The 26,398-nt window shown below is 35.5% G+C and overlaps 1 protein-coding gene, 1 long non-coding RNA gene and 1 other non-coding gene across 3 annotated transcripts; 2 read left to right on the plus strand and 1 right to left on the minus strand.

Annotated features, from left to right (window-relative positions):
- Window positions 1–4,680: 4,680 nt before the first annotated feature.
- TRNAM-CAU (transfer RNA methionine (anticodon CAU)) lies at window positions 4,681–4,765 on the minus strand. Its single transcript is given in 2 exon segments — window positions 4,681–4,716; window positions 4,728–4,765. It is a non-coding gene; the product is annotated as a tRNA-Met (tRNA).
- Window positions 4,766–4,959: 194 nt separating this feature from the next.
- Window positions 4,960–21,208, plus strand: LOC132167125 (nucleolar complex-associated protein 3). Its single transcript, XM_059578024.1, has 13 exons — window positions 4,960–5,193; window positions 5,327–5,496; window positions 5,590–5,786; window positions 6,460–6,668; window positions 6,804–6,906; window positions 10,513–10,676; window positions 10,929–11,067; window positions 13,105–13,284; window positions 13,367–13,503; window positions 15,700–16,026; window positions 19,898–20,037; window positions 20,129–20,226; window positions 20,517–21,208. The coding sequence occupies exons 1-13, from the start codon at window positions 5,030–5,032 to the stop codon at window positions 21,000–21,002; spliced, it is 2,514 nt and encodes an 837-aa protein (XP_059434007.1). The 5' UTR covers window positions 4,960–5,029; the 3' UTR covers window positions 21,003–21,208.
- A 1,814-nt stretch (window positions 21,209–23,022) lies between these two features.
- On the plus strand, window positions 23,023–25,176 carry LOC132166939 (uncharacterized). The gene is made up of 3 exons (XR_009438644.1): window positions 23,023–23,485; window positions 24,042–24,116; window positions 24,919–25,176. It is a non-coding gene; the product is annotated as an uncharacterized LOC132166939 (long non-coding RNA).
- The last annotated feature ends 1,222 nt before the right edge of the window (window positions 25,177–26,398 follow it).

The raw sequence follows: 26,398 nt of genomic DNA on the forward strand, positions 1-26,398 counted from the left end.
AAAATTTGAAAACTCTCAATTTACACTCCTGAACTTTTAATTTGAATCAATTTTGCTCCCCTCTGTTAGTTTTAGCCGTTAACTTTTAACGAAAATGCCTAAAAAGACCAAAATACCCTTCTATTTATTTTTTAAAAATAATAATTAAAAAAAAAGAGGAGGAGGAAAAAATGGGTCCAAAGGTAAATTTGGAATTTTATAAAAAAGTTAGGGGTATAAATATTATTTTATCACTTTTAACGTTTATAATCTGACAGATGGTGGTCAATTGAATCAAATTGAAGTTCATGGAATTAAATTGAGAGTTTTTGAAAGAGAGTCTTTTCAAAACGCTCGATAGTTCAGAGGTATAAAGTAAAATTTCCCTTAATATTTAAGTTATAGCAAGAACTTAACATATATCCTACATATCAAAACTTAGTCTATCCAAGAAATCAAGACAAATTCATTTCAGGCCATGAAATAGAACAATCGACCACCAAGAAAAGGATACAAGCTTAGAGAGCAGCCTCAAAGTCACCAAATCTTCAAGGAAGTTGCTTCGTTTGTTTGTCACAAGTAGCAAGTGTATGTAGAGCTTCAATTGGCTGGTATACATAGTGCATGTTCTCTGTCTCAACATATGTGTGTTGCTTCCCAGTTCCTACCAACTTGGGAAAAGCTGCAAGAAGGCTTTCAATTGTTAGAGTGGTGAAGCTGAAAATGAGATTTTTAAAGCATTTTTACCAAATTGCCTCACCAAAATAACCAAAAAATAATTTTGGTAAGGCTGCAAATAGTGCTCTTATACAGTCATATCCTTAAACTGCCTCGGAACAAGCACTGCAACAACAAGAAAATGTCAACGGGAACAACTCAAAGATTTTATTGTACTCCATATAGTGACTAACAAATGAAAAAGTAAAACAGAGCAAGGTAATCAATGACAGATCCTGCTCTAGAAATAACACATCTAAGAAAAGTGAACATCAACAAAGAATTAAAGTAGCATTCGAACTCACATTTATGGAATTTGTACGTAGAGATGTCAGTCCATACCAATGTTGAATAGAATCATGGTAAAAAAGAAATGCATGATTTTGAATTCAAATGACCATATGGAAACCACCAAGGTAGTAGTTGAGTTGGTAAAAGAACTCATTTCATCCTAGTGGTCGCGTGTTTGAATCCGCTTGCAGTAGTAGATGCGTGAACCAGATGCTACTATGAAGGGGCTCTACCGGCTTACACTTTGGTGGGGTTGTGGTGACGGGCTCGCCTTCCCAAACAGTAGCTATGGCTCAAACCGGACATTCCACAGCGGATGGGAACCCCGATGGTCACGCCCAAGGGGGGAAACTACACCGGTCGCCCCTTCCCATCCTTTCAATTAGAAAAAAAAAAAAAAACAAATGACCATATAGGAAACATGCATAAATTTTATGGACAAAAAATCTTCTCCGCCATTAACAAAAACACAAAATTAAAAAGACTGCCAATTTTATGTTATATAAGATAATGATTATACAAAAATCGTCTGCATTGATCTTTTGTCCTTTAATATTGAAGGACCTTGGATACCTTATTACTAGAAAATGCACGGAAGGCCTAGCCACGGGTCCAACGACACACATCTCAAAATTCTCATGGATGTATTTACTAATCATCAAAGGAAATTAAGGGACTCTTGGAGGAACCAAAAAATACCTACCTAAGAAGAAGGCATGCACCCCATATCAAGCCCAGTTAGTCTGCGACCGGACACCTAGACTTGATTTGAGACACCATGACTCCTCCAGCAGACTCTATAAGGCTTTATATGCAAGTATATAAGTATTATGAGAGTCAAATAAGAGTAAATTAATATACATATTAGGATACTACTTCTAACCTAAAAGCCTAAGCTAATGGGCTTGGGTCCACTTAGGTATATTAATAACTCTTATTCCTTATACTTTCTCAATATGAGACACAAACCTCACAAGTGCATGTACAATAAATCTCCCCTCACTTGTGAGTCTCTACTATATTGACCAAACTCCCTCATACACAAGAGTGTCACTCGTACTCCATGAGAAACCACTATTTTTACTGGAGTCAAACCAAACGCGTCGAACTAAGACACTCATATCAGCAGCAGCGGAAGGTAAACCATAGGCTCTGATACCAATTATTGGGAAGAAAAACACCAAGGGAGTCAAACAAGAGTAAACTAATATACATATTAGGATACCACTTCTAGCTCAAAAGCCTAAGCTAATGGGCTTAGGTCCACTTAGGTATATTAACAATTTTTATTCTTTATACTTTCTTAATATGGTACATAAACCTCACAAGTGCATGCATAACATGCCTAAGGTACGCAAATCTCGAACCACCCTACACACTATCAATAATACTCTCACTTCACCATAGAGCTCTCCATCATTCCATACTAACTTGGGCATTGGAGTCTCTCCAGCCCTCTAGGGCCAAAAGGCTTCTATCGTCTTTTACCTCTTTTGCAGGCGGATCTCCTCCCTGGAAGGCAGCTCGAGGCCAATGCTGGTTCTGTGAACCAATAAATATAATGACTATATACGAAAAGTAGCTACAAACAAACCTACAAACCAGAATCTATGCACGACCTAATTTGAGAGAAAACATTAGGTTAGAAGAATAGCATGATGGCCTAAGAGACAGGATGATACATTAGAAAGAGAAGAAAAGTTATTTATTAAAACAGACATGTGAGAGGCACATGTTTGAAGACACTTGGCCGTTTAATTGCTACAAATCGGTTTGTAGCTAATTTTTGTTCTCTTCATGATGGGAATCACTCACACAAGCCTGATTAGTATTAGCTACTTTGGGTTCCACTGATATCTTAATCTTCGCAATGGATAGTAACTCACGCAAGCTTGATTAATATTAACTGTACTGAGTTTCACTGATGTCCTGGTGAGGTTGAGTCAGGTTATCTCCCTCCATCAAGACTCCCCTTGAGTGCTTCTCAGTGGATAAATACTACCAGTTCCCTCCGTCTAGACTTCTCTTGATTGGTTTCTAACGGACAAATACTATCATGATCACATTCAGGTATAGTAGTTACAATAAGACACCCCTTCCGCCTTTTTTAATTAATAATAATAAAAATAAAAACATGAATGTAAAGTGCAAAGTGTAGTATTACTCACTCTGGAATCGGCACCATTGGAATGTAAATAGTATCTCTCTCAAAAAAGGATATTTGAGAGTCTAAGATAAATTCCGATGGCACCCATTACAGAAAATACATCGGCTATTTTTAGCAAAATTTTCAAAAGAAGACAATGGGCATCTAGAAAAGTCAAAAGGGTATAAAAAAACAAAAAAATTACAATAAAAATCACAAAAATCCACTGAATTTTGATCTTGAATATTATTTCTTTGAACATTGGTGCACTCAAGATACTCTCCAAGTCCCACTCATTTCCAGAACATGAGAATCATATTTTAAAGCAGTTTATTTGCTTTGAAAAGCAAAGAAATCCCAATTACCAACACCTAGAGGGTAGCGTGAGTGGCTGGCAGAGAAGAGTTTCTATGGGGCTGGTGGTGCTTAAAAGGAGAGGAATGATAGCCAACTTAGGGAGGATCATGAAAACAAAATAGGAAAAAATATAAAATTAGTTGGTGTAGTTTATATGATTTCTAAATTAGCTGTTTATAGTATTAAAATGAACTTAAAGGTTCTTGTGGTATGTAATAAAACAATTTAGTCCCTACAGTTAAATTTTGTCCACCAATTTAACAATTCCGTTAGTGTGGCACAATTTTAAATAATATGACAAGTATCACAATTTTAAATAGGATAAGTATTACAGTTTTATTAACTTTAACGTTTTACGCTATCAGAATATGTTAAGTTAGTGAGCGAAATTTGATGGTAGGAATTAAATTATTTTTTTGGCATACCTTAGCCTTAAGGACCTTTGGCATATCTTAGCCTTAGAGAGTTAATTGCAAACTAAGTAAACCATATACATTGTACATCACGCGCCTCTCACAGCCTTCCGCCAGCCATCATCCGCCTTTCCTCTTGCTGGATCTGCTGTTTGTTGGAGTTTTTAGTTGTTTTATGTTTTTGTCTACTGTATTTATTTTTCCTGTATGTTGCTTTCTTGCATGTTGTATCTATTGTTTAGTTTTTTATGTCTTTCCTTTGTATTTACTGTTTTCTGTATAATCTTTCCGTACTGAAGTAGTTTGATCTTGTGGAGTTTTTTTTGATGCTGATGGATGTCCTTGAACAGATTCTATTTGGTTTTTTGCAGTGTCTGTCCTGCAACAATCATTTTACTGTGGTTGTTGTCTTTACCGCAAATGACTCTTCACAGAGTTTTTTTGCAATTTATCACCGCCTTATGCGGTCCTGGAAAAGACTCGGCTTGTTTATGGTTCTTCTAGGATCATGGCTACACCTTGCCAACTGTTGGGTCCTTTTGGGCCTAATCCAGAATCTATTACTATTTCAGTATTGTGTTTACCTTTTGGACTTTGTTATTGGGATGACCACCCCTTTTATTGTCAATTAGTCCTATAACTCACTTTTCCATATTTGATTGAAAAAACAAAAAACAAAAAAAAAAAAGTAAATCACGTGCACTGATTTTACATTTTTTTTCCAAACAAAATATATGCGAAAAAAACTGTTTGGGGGGGGGAATAAAACATATACTTTGGGGTGAGAGAGGCTCGAACTCTCGACCTCAGGATCACTCAGAAGCTATGAGACCTACGCGCTAGCCAACTGCGCCACCACCCCAGATGTGAGGATGTGTCAGTTAAATATATATTACCAAGAAAAATATTATGCATTTTACTTCGCCAATTTTTTATTTTTTTTAATCGGAATACGAGAATACCTGTGAGGGGATAAAGATATGCGTACACTGGAATAGGAACTCACCAATGGTGCACCCAAACAGAATCCTCCTAAATAAACACAAAGCCTCCAGTATGAAGCACGGCACCAGCATCGCAGCCTCCACACGCACGGCTGCCTCCTAGTTGCTCCCTTGGATTCCGGATGGGGAAGAAGAGCCAGAAGCCGAAGATAGTGCTCCCTCCGGAGCTTCCCCCGGATGTTCCGGAGGAAGAAATCGAAGTCTCCGACGAGGACTTACAGTTCCTCCAAGAGAACCGCGACTACGCCCACTGCTTTTCCCGCTTGGACACCAATTCCATCACCAAGTCCGTACTCTCTCTTCCTTTCAATTTTTGTTTTCGCTCAATGAGTTTCTATATTGTTTATTATGGATTTTTTTTTTTAAGGTTTTTTATATTTGCGTAGTGGATTTTGATGAATTTTGTTGTATGTGCAAAGGCATGTTACTCGTGTAGCTGATGCGAAAGAAGATGCTTTGGAGGCTTTATATGAGAAGCGCTTAAAGAAAAAGACATTGCTGAAAGAAAAAGAGGAAAGCGGACTTCGGGTTGATCCTGTAGATGCCCTTCCCGTTAAGACCTTAGATGGAAAACTCTACTATCGCACACGTATTCTCTGATTCTTGTTCTCCTTGTTGTGTGTTGTGCTATCTTACCTGTTTGTAAGAAATGAATGGTTCGTGTTGTTGTTTTGTGATGCAGTACCAAAGACTTCTACATTATCTGAAAATGTCGAGGAGGATGATGATAAGGATGGTAGTGCAGACAAAGGCATAGTCAAGCAGACAAAAGCAGAAAGGAGAGCGAAGCTTAAAAAACAGAAGAGAGAGTCAAAGAAGCAAGGGAAGGAGTTGGATGAAGCAGAGGAAGTGCAACAAACGCCACAAGCGGCGGTGCTGGTATTGTGTTTTGCCTTTTCTTTCTGATGCTATTAAGTAACGTAACTTAATTTTTGCTGCTCATAGTTCAATTAATTGGCAAAAGAATAGCCTGAGATTTGAGCTTCTTTTTTTATTTTTATTTTTTATCTTTGAATTTTTAATTTTCTGGCTGCATTTGATATTGTCTTCTATTGTCTTTGTGCATAGGCTAATTTAATATATGAGAGATAAAGCTTACTGGAAACTTTTTTTTTTTTTGATAAGTAAGTAACTGACTTTATTAAAAGCGTAAGGCGCCCCGAAGTACACTAACTTTATTAGGCTTACTGGAAACTTACTGATCAAATCTACATTTTTGTTAAGCTGAATGTTAGTGCACCATTGTTTAGATTTTTCTTCCCATGCAAGAAGATATCTGCAACTTGTTTATGAAGATTTTTGATGTTTTACATGATCCTCCACATGAGAAAACATGCTTATGTGGACATATATGCCTGATCCTCAAAGCATATAATTAACAATGTTTGCGGATTTAAGACACTTTTCCATTCTAAATTTTGGTTTCTATTAACTATGTGTTTGTCTTATAGGATCAAATCTCTTCAAACTGTGTTCTTTTTCTGCAGAATACAAACAATTCTCTTGAATATGTTTTTTGCATGTCCAATAAAGCAATCTGTTATTTGTTTAGGCTGAGGTGAAAGAAGATCTCACAGCGGAAGAAGCATTCAAAAGTAAGATGCAAAAGCTTGCAGAGCTGGGAATGGCGATCCTGGCCGATCCAGAGTCGAATATTAAATCTCTAAAGGAGATGCTACTAATTTCTAAAGATAGTGATAATGCTATTGTCAAACTTGGAGTACAATCATTATTGGTTGTTTTTAAAGACATTATCCCTGGGTAGGACCCATGCTTTAGTTATAATGCATTGTATGTTTTGTCTCTGCTCTTTTTTATTTATTATTTATTTATTATTTTTTTTATCATTTGCATTCAAGCTTTAGTTTCTTAGTTCCTTTTTATTGTGCAAGACAGCTACAGGATCAGGCTTCCTACTGAAAAGGAGCTCGAAATGAAGGTTTCTAAGACTGTTAAAAAGACGCGATACTATGAATCAACACTTCTTTCTGCATACAAGGTTGGTACTCATTCTTTTGACTATTTGAGTAGAATTGGAGTTTTGATTCCAAATTGGATTTTGGAAGCTTAATGTGTCCTGTAACTAAATGTGCTTTTATGCCAGAAATTTCTTTTTTCTTTTTCTTTTTTCCTGGTTTCTGGGCAGTTTTGCACATTTCTGAATGTTTAAATTGATACCAATAGATTGTTTTGTCGTGACTTTTCTGCCTTATCTGACTCTAATTTGTTCCATGGTCTGAAATATTTAAAATTTTGATGAAACATATTGTCATATTAGGATATACAATTTATAGCATGACATTGGTTTTCTATATTTGTCTGCCTCATCTGATTTTGATTTGTCCTTGACCTATAATGTATAAAATTTTGACCAAACATATTACTATATTCAGTTATACTCGGTGCCTAATTAATGTTCTCAAAAGTAAGCAGCTGTTTTTCTGATTTCCAGATTTTGTCAATTGAAACATAGTGCAGCTAACAAGCCATGGATAATTCTAGACTTGTACTGATTTATAAAGTTCTCAATTATTGCTTTATTCTGTAGGGATAAGAGTCTACATCTTGTAATCTGATTCATTCCAGTTAAACAATTCTATTGCATGCCAAACAATGCTTGTGTGTGTATTTGACTAGTTAAAAAAAGGTGTTATAAATAGAAAAAAGGTTCACAGGAAGTGTACAGAAGCACCAAAAAAGAAAAGCAATGAAAAATCAGTTTGGAAGATGTGGTAATAATATGATATTTCCATGAATAAAAATGATTGAAAATTAAAGTTGGACAAGTTATGAAGAAGAAACACACGATTAAAGAGTCAAAGTAGGTGATGAATGAGATAAGAAGCTAATGGCCCTTGGATCGAATGATGTTGTCTTCCTATATAAAAGAATCAAGGTTGAGTTAACGGGTTTGATTCCATTTGGGTGTGAGTTTTACGTACCTGTTGAAAAGAAAATGACATCATAAAAACCATCCCAAGAAAAGAAGAGAGATACTGAGGAAATTCAAACAGAGCTCTAAGCCATACAATTGTCTATAATCTGCCATGCTCTTCGAGAAAGGAACTACAACCTTTTATAATGCTAAAAAGGACATAAAAAAGCTAATTCTAGCCTAATTAAGAGAACCTAAAAGACGAACACAGCCAATTACCATTTACACTTACAAGTCCTAAAGGCCTTCTTACATGGTGTAGAGTCACTAAGCATAGCCTTGGGCTCCCATAAGAGATAATTCTTCTCTATCCAACCCAGTGCTACAACCAATGATATGAAAAAACTTATATATTTTATTTTTAGGAAAATATGCTACAAACCCCGTGCTTTTGTTTTGTTTTGTTTTTTTTTTTTTTTCACTTTGAGACCTTTGTTTTTGATTTATAATTTAAGACCTTAGTATCGAGGAGTCAAATATCAAAAGAAAATAGATCAATTGTTGTTTTAGACATTTATAACTCAAGACCTCAGTTAGATTTTTGTCAAATAAATAACAGAAATGAATGTGAAAATACAATTATACCCCTCATATAAAACAAAGCAAAAAAAAAATCCATGCCCCATGGCCAGTCAACTTCCATCGTCTTGGAGGGTCTGGCCATGGACCTCTATGGCCTCGGTTGTGGGTCTCTTGAAACCCACACCTGTGGATCTTTGGCGACTCATGAGCCATGAGTTTGTGGCCATGGAGGTTGGTCTTCCATGGCCAGGCACTCGCCATGGCTGTGGAGGTTGACTAACCATGGGTATGGATTTTTTTTTTTGTTTAATTTTTTTATTTGAGGGCTATGATTGTATTTTGCGTTTGTTTCTATTATTTATTTGATGGAAAACCTAATAGAGGTCTTGATTTACAAATGTTCAAAGCACATGTCTTAAATTCATCAAATTGGAAATTGGGTTCTCAAAAGTCAAAACATGAAAGCACAGTTGGTGCGATATATTTTCCCTTTATTTTTTTAAACATTTATTATTATCATTTTTCATGAGTCATGTTGGTTCTGTTCTTTTCAGTTGGCTTTTTTTTCTCCATGGCTGTGGCATATAAGAACTGATCTGAATGTATAGATTCTTAAAAGAATGATTAATATTAGACGGGTTACTTGATGATATTAAGGTTTATTGGTTTCTTTAAAGTTTGATTCATTGGACAAGATTTCTGGTGAGAAATAGTACTTTAAACAACTACTGCTGCATAAACAGGCAACTGAATAATTTTTGTGTGTATGTGGTCTAAAGAAACAAAGAAATTAAAGTTAAAATGTTATTAATGAAATTTGAATGTTGTGAAACTTTTTTTGGTGAATAATAATTTATTGAAAAGAAAAAGGCAAAGCTCTCGTACACGAAAAATATACAAAAGAGGCAACCACGCCGAAAGCGTCTAGAAACTAAAAATTAACAAGATCTAAAAGATTCGAAGAAGAAAAGTAGGAACATAGACTACAACCCCATCAAAGAAAGGAAAAAGAGAAGAAGAAGCAAGGAGAAATGGGAAGGATCACAGGGAAAGGGTTAAATCCTAGGCTGTGATACCATGTTCTAGAGTTTGCATGAAATACTTTGGGAGAAAGAGAAGGCTAGCCAATCTTACATAGCCTCTCTCACCCTTTATTTTATACATATTGTAAAATTCAACACAATGACCAAAAGACCCCTGTAACAAATCCCTATCACTAACATATTTGTCTAACCCTAACAAACTCTTCTAACAAATATAATCATGATTTATGGTTACTTTGTCTTCTCATTGTTGTGATTTTGTCCGGTTGCCCATTGAAAGTTGTGATGGTATTGTTATTCTGGAAAGGTGCTTTGGTAAGGCCCATACGTGTGCGATTTGAAATGATTTTCTTACATGTTTTTGTTAGTTTGGCACTTGTGACTTCCAATGCACCTAGTTGCCGGTGACAATATTATTGCTATCATTCCTGATATTGTTATATGTGTAGATGAGTTCTTTACTTTGTTCTTTCTTTTCCTCGTATTCCTTAAACTTTTAGGTTTATCTGTTATTTCTTTCCGTTTTATTTTTCCTTCTATTGTTTGTTTAATTTTTTTCTTTTGCTTTCTTTTTGTATACTTCCCGTGTACTTGGACTTTGCCATTTTTTGTGGTTTTCCCCCTAGTAATTTGTATGTAAAATTTACATAAAACATCAATGACCAAAAAATATGTACCTATGACAGAGGAATAACTTTTTATGTTTGGACAGTTTATTCAACGACTCAATCCAGTTCTAGTGTTGCCCAGAAAAAAGGAAAAATTACTTCTAATATTAAGTTTGATTCTCCGTCTTTTAGACTCTTCATTTGACAGAACTACTTTTGGAATAGAAGCAGAGTGCTTCACTTCATTTGGATTAGTATGATTATTGGTTTAGTTGTTAGTTATATTCATGTCCTATTGTGGGTGACTTTTCTCAATAGTTGATACCTGAGGCATTAGCTCACTCTTGTAGGCCCATCTGTAAGATATTTTGAATAGAATGTATCGGCATTTTTGCATGAGGTTTCTTATTTCTACCAATTGTCAGGATTGTCTGAACAGCTTGCAGAATCATCATGATATATTCTGAGAGTTTTGTTATTCTAATGTATGTTTACAGGCATATCTGCAGAAGTTGATAGCATTAGAAAAGAAGCCTGCGTTCCATAATGTTTTTGTTAGATGTATCTGTACTTTGCTTGATGCAGTTCCACACTTCAATTTCCGGGAGAGCTTGTTAGGTGTTGTTGTCAGAAACTTAGGTTCCTCAGATGATGTCGTAAGGTTTTGATCTATTTTTAGCTTTTGCTCGTTACTTTATCAAATTCTTATTTAGTAATCACATGAAGTGCTGTTATGGGTTAACATAGAAATCAAAATTTGAAAAAGTAGTGTATTTACTAATTGGAGAATTCAACTTCATTCTAAAGTGAAGTAATGTATGTAGGACAAAGGGAAAGTCACTTTCAATGTCAATTTAGTTGTTTCTCATTCTCAGTTTGAACTTGCTAATGGATTTGTCTACTACTTGGACAGGAAACACTGCTGTGCAACAATTAAGTCTCTTTTTACCAATGAGGGAAAACATGGTGGTGAAGCTACTGTGGAGGCTGTAAGGTTGATTGCAGATCATGTGAAAGCTAATAATTGCCAGTTGCATCCTGATTTTGTTGAGGTACAAGTTTTTTTTTTTTAGTTTTAAATTGATTTGTAACTGATGCTTGTGCTTGAGTCAATCCTTTGTTTAGCTGATTTGAATTGGTTTTGCATTCACTGGATGTGAATTACTTGGGACAGAAACTCTGGTTCATGCTCCGAATCAGGCTTTCTTTCTGGCTGTTGTATAGACAGATTATAGCTGCAAAGAGGTTTCCTACATATACAATCAAAAGCTATACAAAATAGACTTATAACTGTTCATACCTTTGGCTGTTCTTCACTTAGAATCCATGATCAGCTATTAAGAAAGCATATTCTTGGGTTATAGAGTAGCTTATTCTTTTAAAGTCTTGGGTTGTATAGCTTCATTGAGATTTTTCTGCTCTTTGCTATTTATACTTTTATGCATTCATCACTGTTGATCTTTTGGTTTCTTATTGATCCTGTGTATTGACTGAGCTGACGACCAGACGCACCTAGCATGTTTGGAAACTGAGTTGGTTGCATACCAAATTAAGTTTTCTGCTTGGAAAAAGTTTTTATATTCGCACTCCAATTTAACAGATGTAATTTGGAATAAATGCCCCATCCTTCGAATAATGACTAATGACTTTTATTCATTAGTTATTATTTTACATAATTTCGTAAACGGAAGTCAAGTTCTCTTCCATCTACCCAATGTAAATGCAAATAAGCTTTCTTAAAATGTTAGGTATCTTTCATATAAGTTTTTCAGGATGCTAAGAATTATCTTGGATTTTGGTTTGTGGTTGGTTTTTCATGATCCGGCAAAGATTTATATGCAAAGTGATCCAAGCCAAGGAAAGATGCGTGCACAAGAAATTTATGTCTTTTTTTATCGCTTGGTTTCTCTTACTACTCTGAGTCTTTCTTGATTTTTCTTTTCAGTTATTTTAGTTCTTTCTTTCCTTTTTCCTTCTTTTTTTTTAGTTATTTCTTTTGAAAGATAAATATGAGCAGTACCTTACTGTATTTTTGATGCATGATTGTAACAAGCTTGGTGTGTCCTAGGGGAGCTTGTAAACAGCTTACCATGGTTTCTGTCTCTAAAATATTTTCTCCATTGAAATCCCTTAAATATAACAAATTTGTTCAAAATTTTTGACTCATAGTACTGGATGCAACTATGCCAGGCAGTTTTTGAACCAATTATGTTCTAAAATTTTAATCTTTCATACTAGGAAAACCCAGTCCTTTATATTCATCAGTCCAAAACTTATATAGTAGTTGTCAATGTAAAAGTTGTGCTATGATGTGCAAAAGGACTTGCCAATGCTCTTTGGACAAAATGCTAGCTCCTCCCATAAAACAAGGGGTTAGGGACTTAGGGTATCATAGGTTCAATCCCATATAAGTGTTTGAGTGTCTACCTATTGAAGAAAAAATAATTGATGTACAAAAAGTCTTGGACAAAGTAACTCCATCTACTCCTAACAGGTTGATGCGTCTGGTGGAACAAATTTGTGTGCGTGTGGTGACATTGGGTTTAGATGGTCAAGTTGAAAATCCCGGTTACATACATTCATAAGAATCATAACATGTGCTAGGTTCCAATCGAACTTCTTAAAGTGATATGGTTGTGGAAGTTATCTGATTATTAAGGTAGTAGGATTAAGATGATTGGGAAGAAAATGAAAGAACCCGAACCAAACTAGGGGCATTACTGTAATTACGATTGTGAATGTCTACAAAGACGAAATATTCTCATTCCATATAATCATTCGCACCATATCTTGCAATGGAAGAAAATCTTTGTGATTTTTTGACAAGTTATTAAAAATATATGTTAACTGGAAGTCATGATGAAGATATGTAAGAGGGTAAATTTGTTTTGGACTCCTTTTCTCAACATTTATTTAGAGAAGTGTTTGTGAAATAAGTTTCCTGCATATTAGTATCCCAATATGCTATAAATGATTGAAGTAGGATGTAAATCTAGAACCAAACTGTATATTAAAAAATTATTCTGCTTTGTCTTACTTTCTTGCTTAACTTTTATCTCTGGTCATTACTGTTTTAACTACTTTCTCAGGTTTTCTTGTCCTTGTCGTTTGATGATGATCTTGGGAGGCCTGAAAAACCGAATGAGGATAATAATAGAGTGAAAAACAAGAAAAATAGAAAAAGAAAGAATCTTGAGAAGCCAAATCAATTGCCAGAAAGTGACAAAAAGAAAAGTAGGAAACAATTGATGACAAAGATGAGAGAGGAGGTATTCCTTTATCCATAAGAAACATTACCTTCTTAATTTTTGTTCTTTCTGATTTAATTGTTCATTGTGATGCTTTATACAGGTTACTGCTGATTATAAGGCCGTTTCTTTTACCCCTGATGTGATGGAGCGGAGAAGGATGCAATCAGAGACACTTTCTGCTGTATTTGAGACATATTTTCGCATTTTGAAGCATTCCATTCAGCAAACGGTTGCCAGGTGTGTTCCAATGTTATTACTAGAAATAGTGGAGCTTAATATGAATTTCCTAATCCAATATGTTCTGTCAATAAGAAGCTAGTTAGTTCATGTGCATAAATTGGAGCAAGTGGGAGCTGATCCACTCTCGATTGGGCTCAGAGTCTCAGATTGGTTTTTAGGTCAACACTCCTGAATCCAATTGATGGGATTCAACTCTGCCTTATGCTTGCGAGTCAAGGCAACTGACCACTTGTCCAATTGTTTTGGTTATTATTTGTTGCATGTTTATATCTCAGAAATAGTTTATTTGCATTGGCTTTCATGTACACATCTTTTACATGTAATTGAATGCAAATGCACATAATGACGTGCTTGGGGATGCTCTTGATTCTTAAGTACTCTGGAAATTGATGCTTAGGCCTGCAGTTGTCACTTTGGGTATAATTAGGTTTACACTTTTGTTGGTCCTGCTGGATTGTATGCTACTTTATGGTTATGTATGATATAGTCATAACTATGGCTTATCAAAAAGAAGTTGTACTATAGAAAGAGAAATGCTAGGGTACTAAATCTTTTACTAACAGAAACTTACTAACCTGATGTGTAACTCATTCATTGGTACTCGTTACATTTTTCTTAATTAGTTGTTTTGTTTTTCTCCAATGAATGAGCTACACATCATGTTAGTAAAAAGTTCGGTACCTCTAGCATTTATCTTATAAAAAACCCAATAAAAAGAAATTTTTTGTTGGTTTGGTTTTATTGAGTTTTGTATACTAATGCTTTAGGGGAAAGTCCATATATCCCCTTCAAATTACCACTCAATTGACAATGTTTCCCAAAACTTTCAATTGTAACAATGTCCACCAAAAAAAAAAACTAACAAAAATTGTCAATGTTTCCTCAAATGGTGAAACTACCATAAAATAAAAACAAAAAATACTAAAACTTCTAGAAAAAACCCTAAAACTAAAAAATATATATATAATCCAAGGGGTGGCCAAATTAAAAAAAAAAAAAAAAAATTCGTTTTTAAAACAAAATTTTTTTTTTAAAATTTTTTTTTTTTTTTTTTGATAAGTAATAAGAAGTTTTATTAAAAAAGTGTAAAGGCGCTCTAAGGTACACTGGGAGTATACAATAGGATCACCTAACTAGAAGGAGAAAAACGAAGAAGAAAATTATCATAACTAATCGAAACTGGAAAGACATGCGCAACGGTCCAAAGATACAGAGTTTGAAAGCAAGAGGCTAGAATGTCTTCCCAAGTCCCCTCCAAATCCTCAAAGCACCTATTGTTCCTTTCCCTCCACTTAAAAAAAATTAAAATTTTCTTTTTAAAAAAAATTAAATTATTATTATTTTCTATTTTTTTTTCGAATTTATAGGAGTATTTTTGTCTTATTGAGAAATCTATAAGGACATTTTTATCTTTTTGTTAGTCTTGGAGGGGACATTGATAATGTTTTGGTAGTTTAGGGGAACATTGCCACAGTTGAAAATTTGTGGGAGACATTGTCAATTAGGTAGTAGTTTGAAAGAGGTACGTGGACTTTACCCTTATTTTTAAGTTGTTTCTTTGTTTGTCCCAAACAAAGCCTGTTCTTATTTTCATGCAATCAAAACCTGATTTGTTTGATATCATATTACTAATAGTGGGCAAGGCTGAATTTTCATTTTCCTTGTACTGAGCTTTTGTATTACTGCTACTGATTAGTTAATTCTTCATGTATTCTGTGGTATTGGTTTCTTAGTTGACATCTTCCAAATTGTTTTATCAATAGGTAATTTTATGTTTTCTCTGTTACAGTCTTCCCAACTTCTTTACCTATAGGCAATTTGATGATTTGTTTGTTTGATTTTTTTGACAGCATAGACTTTCTTGTTGCTATATATGAATTCATTAGATTATGTGTTCTGTGTGAGAGCACCTAGGTTTGAAAATATTGGAGTCAGGACCCTGGTTCAATAGGGTGATTAATAATTTGGAAATAATGTCTGGAAGAGTACTCAACTTCGTTAAAATTGGATATGCAATGAATTGAGTCCTCATTTATACTCGATTGACCTGAGCCATAAGTGTTTTTTTTTTTTTTTCTAGTGTTTTTGTTTCCCTTAAAAGGTTTATGTTCAGACAGATTTTTTTTGTTAAAGTTCGTTTTGAATTTTATATGAATTAGACTAGCTAATATTCTCTCTTATTTTCTTCCTAAGCCATGGAGAAAATGGCAATCCAGTTTCTGGTGAATCTGGGTCCCACCCGCTGCTCGCACCATGTCTGAAAGGATTAGGAAAATTCTCGCATCAAATTGACTTAGATTTCATGGGCGATCTTATGAATTATCTGAAAAAGCTCGCTTCTGGTGGTAGCAACCCTGGCAATTCCCAGAAAAAATTTAATTGCTTTACTGTATCTGAGCGCCTCCAATGCTGCATCGTTGCCTTTAAAGTGATGAAGAGCAATCTCGACGCCTTGAATGTTGATTTACAGGACTTTTTTGTTCAGCTATACAATCTTATACTTGATTACAGGCCTGGAAGGTTAGTAGCAATCATGCCAACTCCATAGTGTTGCTTTGGATGCACATACTCTATACTGCTTGCTTTAAGAAAATGTTCTCTTTTTAAATAAAAACTTAAATGCTTAGCTGCGAAAGCTTTGTGATATGATCCTGCTTTAACGTATTACAGTCTATTCTTTAATTCTCAGCCCATATATTTTCTAATCGGGCTTTTGTTTTAAATTCTTGAGAGATGTGTTTACACCTACTTATCTGAATAGCATTTAGTTGGCTTTTCTGCACTATTGGTGAAAGAAATAATACATATTTCCCCCTCCCCCATGTCGATTACTTATATAAAAAAAAAAAAAAAAAAAAAAAAGAGTAATGTTAGAAACTACACTTTGATTCCATAATTATCCCATAATGTTGATGTGGCAGTCCCAACCAACCTTTTAAGTTTTTTTTTTTTTTAATAAGGACAGATTCAAGGGTTAGTTGAAACTGCTACAGTAGCAATGTGGGATAAAAATGCGGTTTCTAACATTATTAAAAAAAAAAAAAAAACAGATCTATGACACCTATACATTCATGTGTACCATAGTATTGAAAAATGGAAACTGTCTTTTTTTTTTTTTTTAAAGATTAATTGCAGCTATCAGCCCTAAGTTAAAAAGCAATGTTCCCTAAGCTATAAATTTTGCAATTAATTCCTTACTTTGAGATTTGTTTATAATATCTATGCCATTGTGCAAATCAGTGGGTTGAGGTGAGGTGAATATTGCATACTAAGGTGCACTAATCTGTCTTTCGACCAGCCTACTAATTTGTTACTATTGACCGTAATTTGGACAATGGGCTGGGCGTTGCATACTAATCTCGAAGTAGGGTGTTTATTGCAACAATATTGTAGTTTTGGGGGCATTGCAAATGACTCTTAAGTAACTTAGGGTGGATAGCTGCAACAAACCCTTATTATAATTTTAGTTGTAATATGTATTAATATTTCATCACCCTCTTATCAGTTTGTAAGTGCATGCTCTTTCTCTCTCTCTCTCTCTCTATATCCATAGCTTACTCTCTGTCTCTCATCCACTTGTGGATACAAATGCATTGTCCACTCCAATTCAGACACCCATTATGATGTTTACTATAAGTGTATCCTTAGATATGCAAAAGTACTTTTTTTTTTTGTTTCTCTTTTGGGGTTGGTCTTGTTTCTTTTCTTCATCTTCATCATCATCATCATATTCTTCTATTTGTTTTTTTTTCTTATAAGTAAATCAATTTCATTAGAAAGTGTAAAGGGTCGCAACTTATGTACAAAGAGAGTATACATGATAGATCTTCTAGAAGGGAGAAAAAGAAACAAAAGTCCAAAATTTTCATAAAACTAGAAAAGTGAAGAGTATTATATACTACCATCCATGCATAAAGAGATTTAAACATGATGGATTTTAATTCTACCACGGAAATCTCACAATCTCTAAAGCTTCTTGTGTGTCTCCAAATGCACCACATTAAGCACAAAGGAGCCATCTTCCAAACTTTAATATTTTACGCCTTCCCACATGTCCTCTCCAACCATCCAACAATTACCTTTCTTGGCATAATCCACTCTACACATAAAAGATGGAATGGCACAACCCATAACTCTCATCCACCTTACAATGAAAAAGATCTATGGATTCTCCATTTCTCTTACACATACAACACTAGTCTACCACTATGACTTTCATCTTCCTCAAGTTATTCAAAGTTAAGATCCTCCCTAGATCTGTAGCCCATACAAAAACATACCTCTCAAATGAGCCTTACCTTTCCAAATACTCTTCCAAGGAAATGGGGAGCCTACAAGAATGGATAGCGCATGATAACTTTATACTTCCACCATTTGGAGGGGGTCCAACATATTTTATTATTTGCACCTTGTCGTAGCCTGATAGACAGCAAAAGACCAAAGAAATAAGTTACCAAATTCACCTTCAAATTTTGCACGAGTCTGGTTAATGATATATTCCACCGAGCCAAACCTCGTACATCATCCACATCTCTGAAGGGAACGAATTTTGATTAAATTTATATTCGACCCTGAAATTGCTTCAAATGATAAGAAAAGGCAACGCAAGTGATAGAGATGTTCATGATTTGCCTCACAAAAGATCAAGGTATCATTTGCAAACAAAAGATGAGATACTAGAAGTTCCGCATTAGTCCTCTACCACACTAAAAACCTTGATGAAAGCCCCCTTTCCACTGTGATTGACATTCTACTCAAAATCCTCAATAATAATCACAAACAATAGCGGAGATAAAAGGATCCCGTCTCAATCCACAGAAACTTCGAAAAAACCCAAAAGGAGATCTATTAACTAGAATTGAAACCACACTGTAGAAATACAATGAGCTATCCATGCTATCTATTTCTCCCCAAAGCCATATCTCTTCAACAAATACGACAAGAATTTCCAATTCACATAATCATAGGCCTTCTCTAAGTCCAATTTACACAGAACACCAGGTTTCCTTGATCTACTTTGACTGACAAGACATTCATTAGCTATCAAAATGGAGTCTAAAATTTGTCTCCCCCTAAAAAATGCATGTTGCGACCTGGATATAATCTTCTCCAACACCGTTTTCAACCTATTCACAAGGACCTTAGAGATTAGTTTATAAATACCACCCACTGGACTAATAGGATGAAAATATTTAATACCCATGGCACCTGGTTTCGTGGGGATAAAGGAAACAAAAGTTGCATTCAGGCTCTTTTCAAAATCCCCTTGGAGATGAAACTTATTGAAAACATCCATAATATCATTTTTAATGACCTCCTAACAAAGTCTGAAAAAATGCCATAGAAAATTCACCAGGTCTTGGACTTGGAGCCTTATCACACCATTCAATGCTCTCACCACCTTAAAAGCCTCTCTCTCAAAATCTCTCTCCAACCAAGAACCCTCATCAACTCCAATGGAAGGAAAAGAAAGCCCAACCAGTTTTGGCCTCCAACTTATTGTTTTGAATATAGCTGATTGTAAAAATTCACAATATTCTCCCTTATTTCTGTAGAGTCGGGGGACAAAGATCCATTAACAACTAAAGAATCGACGATATTGTTTCTTCTATTGGAATTTGCCACGCTGTGGAAGAATTAAGTGTTCTTATCTTCCTCTCTCAACCATAGAGCCCTTGACTTCTGAAGCAAACTCATTTCTTCTAAAAGAATAAACCTCTCTGAACCCGTTAACATTCCTTTCCCAATCTTTCAGCTCCAGATAAGGGTCTTCCTTCCGCAATAATATCAAGATCGCGGATACCATCCAAAAGATCATTTTTCTGCTTTCCAACGTTGCCAAAAACATCTTCATTTCATTTTTTCAGATCCGTTTCTGAAGCTCTCAACTTATTTGCCAGAAAAACTAGGAGAACCTTGAAAAGTATAAGACATCCACCACTTTTTCACCTGTTCCACAAAACCCTCTGACTTCAACCACATATTTTCCAACTTAAAATACCTACTGCTCCTTACTGCAACACCACAATCAAGCACCACAGGGAAATGGTCCAATAAAAGTCTGGGAAATCTTCTTTGACAAACATCAGGAAAGTGAGCATCCCAATCAGGCAATAGCAAAAACCTATCAATTTCTCTTTTACTTTTAATTATAATTGTATTATTTTAAGTGTATTATTATTGTAATTTTTTGAGTTGGGGGGAAGGAATACGTTTCTTTGAGTGGGTAAGTTGATTCGCGTGCTTTCTCTCATTCTTCTAGTTCCAATTTCTCATTCCTCTCTCTCTCTCTCTCTCTCTCTCAGTAGCGGCCTCATGCAAGGGAGGTGCGCTGTACTAATATTTTTCTTTTTTTCATTTCATTTTGTAATTTTTATTGTTCGTGGATCAGAGATCTGGGTGGGGTGTTAGCTGAAGCTCTTAAGACGATGTTGTGTGAAGATAGACAGCATGACATGCTAAAGGCTGCTGCATTTGTAAAACGTTTGGCCACATTTTCATTGTGCTTTGGATCTGCAGAGGCCATGGCTGGTATGTTATTTACATCAGTTACCAATTCATTATCAAATACCTTGTGCTATTCTTCTGTATTGCTATCTGATTCTGCTTTGGAACTTTGCAGCATTGGTTACATCAAAGCATCTTCTTCAGAAGAATGTGAAATGCCGGAATCTCTTGGAAAATGATGCTGGAGGTGGTTCAGTTTCAGGTACCATTGCGGTAAGTTCTTGGCTACTCATGCTTAGATAGAAGATACAAATTTCGTGTTTGTTAATTCAGAACCTCTGCTTCATGTTTAGTGTTTTTTTTTTTTTCATTTGCTACATCTACTTTATCTGTTGACTGACATATATGGACTACTTGTGCCTGCTCAAGAATTGTTGCAGACTTCCATGTTATGGTGGCAAAAGTACCGTTTTGCATGTAGGGGTCGTGTTAGTTTTCCCTTTGACATATCAATAACCAAAATCTGAAATTTCCTCTCTTTTCTATCTATATTTAATGTGCAGAAATATCAGCCATATGCCTCAGACCCCAATTTAAGTGGTGCTCTTGCTTCAGTCCTTTGGGAACTCGATCTTCTCTCTAAGCATTATCACCCCGCTGTCTCGACACTGGCTTCAAGCATTTCAAGCATGACCAGTGCTAACAACCAAGTTTTTCTCTCCACTGTTTCTCCTCAACAAGCTTTTCTGGATTTGTCACTTGAAAGAGAGTCCTTCACCCCGCAGAGTCACAGCATGAAACTGAATAACAAGAGGAAAAGAGGAAGTGGGTCTTCCACATCAGCCATTACCGACCCTGCTCCGGATACAGATCCAATCGATGAAGATAAGGTGAGGAAGAAACTCTCTACACATTTCATGCTTCTTCGTGACATTAAGGAGAATGAAAGATTGAGGGCTGAGTTAGATCGTACTACATCATACCTACAGCTATATGAAGAACATAAGCAGCAAAAGAAAAAATCTAGGAAAAAAACAATACAAGTCTGAAAAACTGTTGGCCATTTTGTAATATTTGTGGCCTCCAAAAATTTTGGGAACTTCTGTAATTTATATTTTGCTATTTTACGTCGCCTTTTTTTTTTTTTTGGATCCCCTTTCCCTATTTGCGAGTTCTTACAGTTGTTATTTTTATAGTTTAGCAGGCAGAACTTATATTCGTTGTTGTTATATCACAAGTTTTTTTCTTTTGTATTTTTTTTTTTTTTGTTTTAATAGTTACTAAAAAATCTGATACTGGAGGTTGAAATCGGAAAATGGCAAACCTGTGACCATTTATACCTTCGCAAGACGAACTTTTCTCATTATATGTACTTTTGTGAGGTACATATGGAAATTGTATCAGCTTATTTTATTTATTTATTTTTACATTTATAACTATGTGAACCTTAGTGCTTAGAGGAAATTAGTGAATAGAAAGTTGTTCAAAATAAGCCGAGCTTGAGCGAGCTACCCATGTTTGGGTTTGGCTCGTTTAATTTTATTCGAGCCGAGCTTAAGGACGAACCGAAAAATCAAGCTTGAGCTCATAATAAGTTGAGCCAGCTCGCAAGCTAACTCGTATATTTAATTTTATTTAATTTTTTTTTATTATAAATTTAAACTTCAAGTACTCTTAAACGGTTCAAGAAGCCTGTTTGCATATGAGCATTTACTTAGCCTAGCTAGCAAAGTATGGAGCGTAAGGCAATACAACAAGGCAAGAGAAAGGATATGCATCATTTTATAATAAAATGATGCTATTAAAAGAAAAAATAATCAATTTTTAATATTAATATGAGCAACTATGTGAATAGTAACCAATTCGAGCCTTATACAAGCTACTCACGAGCCTAACCGAGTCGAGTTGAGCTTGCTTCGTTTAATATTTAAGCTAATATTTGTGTTTACGAAATGCCTCATTTAATAATTGAGTCGAGTTTATACGAGCCGAGCCCGAGCTTCGCTCACTTAACACTCAGAAGGACCTCATTTGATCCACCATGAGACTCTTGCTGTTATCCCAGCACCAAACATGAACATTCTTGGAGGTTCTTCTCATACTTTTGTTGCTCAATCCAATTCCATGGCCTTAACTGAGGTATGCATTTCTTTTAATCGCTTCTCTAGTTTAATTATGTTAACTTTCCTTGTATAAGCTAATTTAATACATTTTGAATATTATGGAGCTCTATCGCAAATTGTTGTTAGTTTGAAAGGTTTTTTTATATTTTTTCCTAACTTTTACAATTTAATTTTCTTTTTGAAAAGTAGGTATGCAGTTCAAATTTCGCCTACTTGCTTCTCCCAAAAAAATAAGAGAATAACTTTAATAAAATTGTGGCACAAATTAACCCATTTGTGCCCACCAATCAATAAGTGACACCTAAGCATGAAATACATTAAGAAAAACAAACACAACCACCTAATTATATAAGGTCAATTTTTTTTTAAAAAAAAAATTAGAGGGTGGCAGCAACCCAAGTGTAGCCACCCCTAGGGGCGGAGGGTGGCAGCAAGCCGCCCCCACCTCCCTTTGGGGTGGCTCGCTAGCCACCCCCTCTCCCACTTGGGGTGGCTGGCAGCCACCCCTTCTATTTATTTATTTATTTTTTAAAAAAAAACTTAATTAATATTTTAAGTTTTTTTTGCTCATATTTGGTATGACGGGGTTGTGTTTTTATGATAAGCTGAGGGTTTAGAATGATGGCCTTAGGTGTCACCTCATGATTGGTGAGCACAAAGAAGAGAACCTTTGCGGTGAAATTTAGGGGCTGTATTTTTTGTAGGAATGATACAGCTTCAACTTGGGGCTAATTTTTTTCTTATTTCGTAAATTAAAAAAATAAGAAAAAAGTTTTTGAAGCTAAATACAGTTTTTATTTTTAAAAAAAAAATACAAAAAAAAAAAGAAATAATAAAAATAAAAATTATTGTTTCAGAAATTTTTTTATTTTTAATTTTGTTATTTTTTAAAAAAATTAAAAAATAGGGCAAAATAGTTGTGACTTTACCTTTTCCATTTTTTTTTAACGCCCGCCCCGATCCGCCCCTCAGCAAATAAAAGGAAAACCCTAGATCTAGGGTTTTAAAACCCTAGTTCTAATCTCTCGCAGTCTCACTCTCGCCGCCACCTCTCTCACTCTCGCAAGTCTCGCCGCTCCTCCTTCTCTCTAAGTTGCTCCCTCTCTCTCTTGCTGCTCCGCCGCTGCGTGCGAGAATCACAGAATCTGGGCTTATGTTTGCCACTTGAAAGCTTTTCACTGTTCAATCTCCCCCTTCCAGTCTCATAGACCCAGAACACCTCCATACCTTTCATCGGACTGAGATTGGGACCGACTTGGGGAAGCTTTGAAACCACATTCATCTGAATCGCTTTCGTTTGTCTCTGGAATCATCATCGATCGTTGAAAAGCCTAAACAATCATCTAGTCGCATTTGCCCAACAAATTCTCAAACTGCAAAGCTCTCGGATCCTACTCCTCCCACTGCAAGTAAGCCTATTCTCTCTCTCTCTCTCTTTACGATCCGTTTGCTTTCTGAGAAAATGCAAGAGAAAATTTTGATGCTTTGAATTCTTAAACCCTACCCGACCCGCCCAACCCGGCGTATAGGGTTCACTGTATTCGGGTTGCGGGTAGCATTTTACGAACCCTCTGGGTTTGGGTCGGGTAGCCGAAAAGGCCAAAACCCGCCCGAACCAAACCGTTCACGCCCAACCCGCTCCACCTGCCCCGCCCCGATTCGCACGATTTTTGCGGAAACGGGATGGATTGTGGGGCGGGTTGCGGGTAAAAATATTTTGGGCAAGCGGGTACCCGCCCCGCAAAACCCAAAACCGGCAGATAGGGTTCACTGTATTCACGTTGCGGGTAGCATTGTTCAAACCCGCTGGGTTCGGGTTGGGTAGCCGAAAACAAGAAAAAGAATTTTAGTTTTGATCAAAGCATATGTTGGGTTATATTTTTGGTCTTGTTTTTCGGTCTGATTAATATTTGTATAAGCATTAAATTCATGGGATCTAACAAGAGTTGATTTGTGCATGCACAGGCACTGCCAACACCAAACATGAACATTGGAGGTTCTTCTCGGGTTGCTCAATCCAATTCCATGGCCTTAACTGAGGTATGCATTTCTTTTAATCGTAATTATGCCAACTTTCCCTTGCTTGCTTTGTATCCTGTATTTGCATTGTATCAATTATGTCAACTTTCCCTTGCTTGCTTTGTATCCTGTATGTGTGTTATTTGTTTTTGTTCTTGCTTGTGATTTGCCTTTTAAGTAGGGGTTTCAAAAATTACTAGGAAACCGGAACCGGGTTTATATTTAATAATATATATATACCGGAACCGGGTTTATATTTTTTTTATATATATTAAAAACATTGATTTTTTTAGGATTTTTTTAGCTTTTTTAGGTTATTTTTTAATTATTTGGAATAATCACAACAAAGCTTCTTTAATTTAGACTAATAGATTTTTTTTTTTAAAATGAGCCAACTTATGAAAAAAATGGGCTTATTTTAGGTATTGGGCCTAAAATAAGCCCAAAAACCAATTTTCTTCAAAAACCGGTTATTGGACCGGGTAAAACCGGAATCGGCCGGTAACTGGGACCCTGGTTAACCGGGGTTCCGGTTCCCAAAAATAGAGAACCAGGGTACCCCGGTACTAGTTCCCGATTTTGGCCAAAAACCGAGAAACCAGACCGGGTTGACACCCATACTTTTAAGGTTTCAAGAGTTCCATTTCTATTTAAGTCTAAGCATGTCGTGTCTTCAAAGTTGCACATCGGCATAGCTCACATCATCAATCATCAAACAGTCGTATAAAAGTTTAATAAATTATTTATTCAGAACCTTGGTCGTCAGTATCTAGTGGTCATAACTCTTACCAAAATAAAAACTAAATTATAAATTATTTTGCAGTGAAGCGACATCAGCAGGTGCCAGCTGTACATGGAGGGATTGCCTTGAAGTCTTGAAATTGATTCTACTGGAATCTAATTTTATGTAAATGTGTATATATATATTTATTTATATATTACTTTATCTTTTTAGTTATTATTTATGTTCCTCTAAATGTTCTCAAAAATAATTCTGAAGTTATTTGGTGGACATTACTTGTAATTTCTTTTTGGGATTCTATGAATTCTGGTAAATATTATATGTTTAAATGTTTTTTTTCTTCCTATGATTGTTGAGCTTAAACAACTTGGGCATACAAGATGGTGTCTTAAATTCTGACTGTCAAAACAAAGATGTCGAAATCCAGCCATCAAGTTGAATCGAGCGCGTCTTTTTCATTTCAGTCGGGTCGGGTCAGGTTTCCAGGTTTTCTATTCCTGAGCGCGCGCACATTACATATACATAGAAGGGGCTGCTATTGGGCCTTTTTTTTGTCCAAATTTGACGAGCTATTGGGCCTCTTTTTGATTGGCTTTGTTTTTATTTTTTTTGAAACCCTTCAATCTTTTCCCTGGCCTCTTCCTGTAAAATTATGGCCTATTTAGTTAGTTTCCCATAAGTCTTTTTTAATCATGAGTTCTACTTGGCTCATTCATTTTTGGGATCTCCTTAAGGAGGGTTGTGTAAATTACCACCTCATCTGACTCGACTAAAGGTTTCGACAAAATTGATTGGAATATTAAGTGTTTGGCACTTTAAAGAAGTTTGGTATTTTCCTTAATTAGTCGTCACCAAATATGGCGACAATGCGAGATATCGCACCTCTATACCCAATTGAAGCCATGTTTGGTTGCAAGGGTGTAAAATCTAACACCTCCAATTCTAATGGCCACTAAGGGTCTATTTGGAATTGCGGTTTCAATAAGTGCGATTTTAAAAATAACGTTTTTGAAATTGCTACTTTTAAAAATCGTAAAGGCGTTCGGTAAAATAGGTTAAAAAATACATTTTTTATTAAATATTTGTTATGCGAATTCATGATTTTGGTTTAAATTTGTATTTTTCCAAATAAGCACTCCGTAGCCTGCTTATTGAAATTGCAAATTTTTTTTCCAATTTTAAATTAAGTGCTTTTTAAATCGCAGTGTTAAACGTTTTACGTTCTGCAATATCTTTTAAAACGCAGATTATTCTTGCGAAATCGCAATTTTAAACGCACTCTAAATCTTTTAGAGATTTGGACGCGTGTGCAATATCTTGTACCTCTGACGCTACACTATTAACACCAACCAATAGACCTGAAACTAAATTGACAATTGACGGTCTCAGCTCGATTTAGCACCCCTTGAAACATCTATTTTGTTTTTGATACAAAATCTCTCTTCAAATTTTATTCAGTCATAAGTTAGATAGGTGGAATTTTTGACCTGTTTAGGTCAACGCCCATACGTACTCTCAAGTTTTGCTTAAAAAAAATAAATTAAGCACATCGTTTTAATTT

This window comes from Corylus avellana, chromosome ca1, assembly GCF_901000735.1.
Source record: "Corylus avellana chromosome ca1, CavTom2PMs-1.0".
In the NCBI taxonomy this organism is placed as follows: domain Eukaryota; kingdom Viridiplantae; phylum Streptophyta; class Magnoliopsida; order Fagales; family Betulaceae; genus Corylus; species Corylus avellana.

Bases quoted from the DNA above. Each gene is read 5' to 3' on its own strand.
- LOC132167125 (XM_059578024.1), top strand. From the start codon at position 5,030: ATGGGGAAGAAGAGCCAGAAGCCGAAGATAGTGCTCCCTCCGGAGCTT. The intron at 10,677-10,928 runs GTTTTGATCTAT...CTACTTGGACAG, and splicing joins TCCTCAGATGATGTCGTAAG to GAAACACTGCTGTGCAACAA. The intron at 16,027-19,897 runs GTTAGTAGCAAT...TTCGTGGATCAG, and splicing joins CTTGATTACAGGCCTGGAAG to AGATCTGGGTGGGGTGTTAG.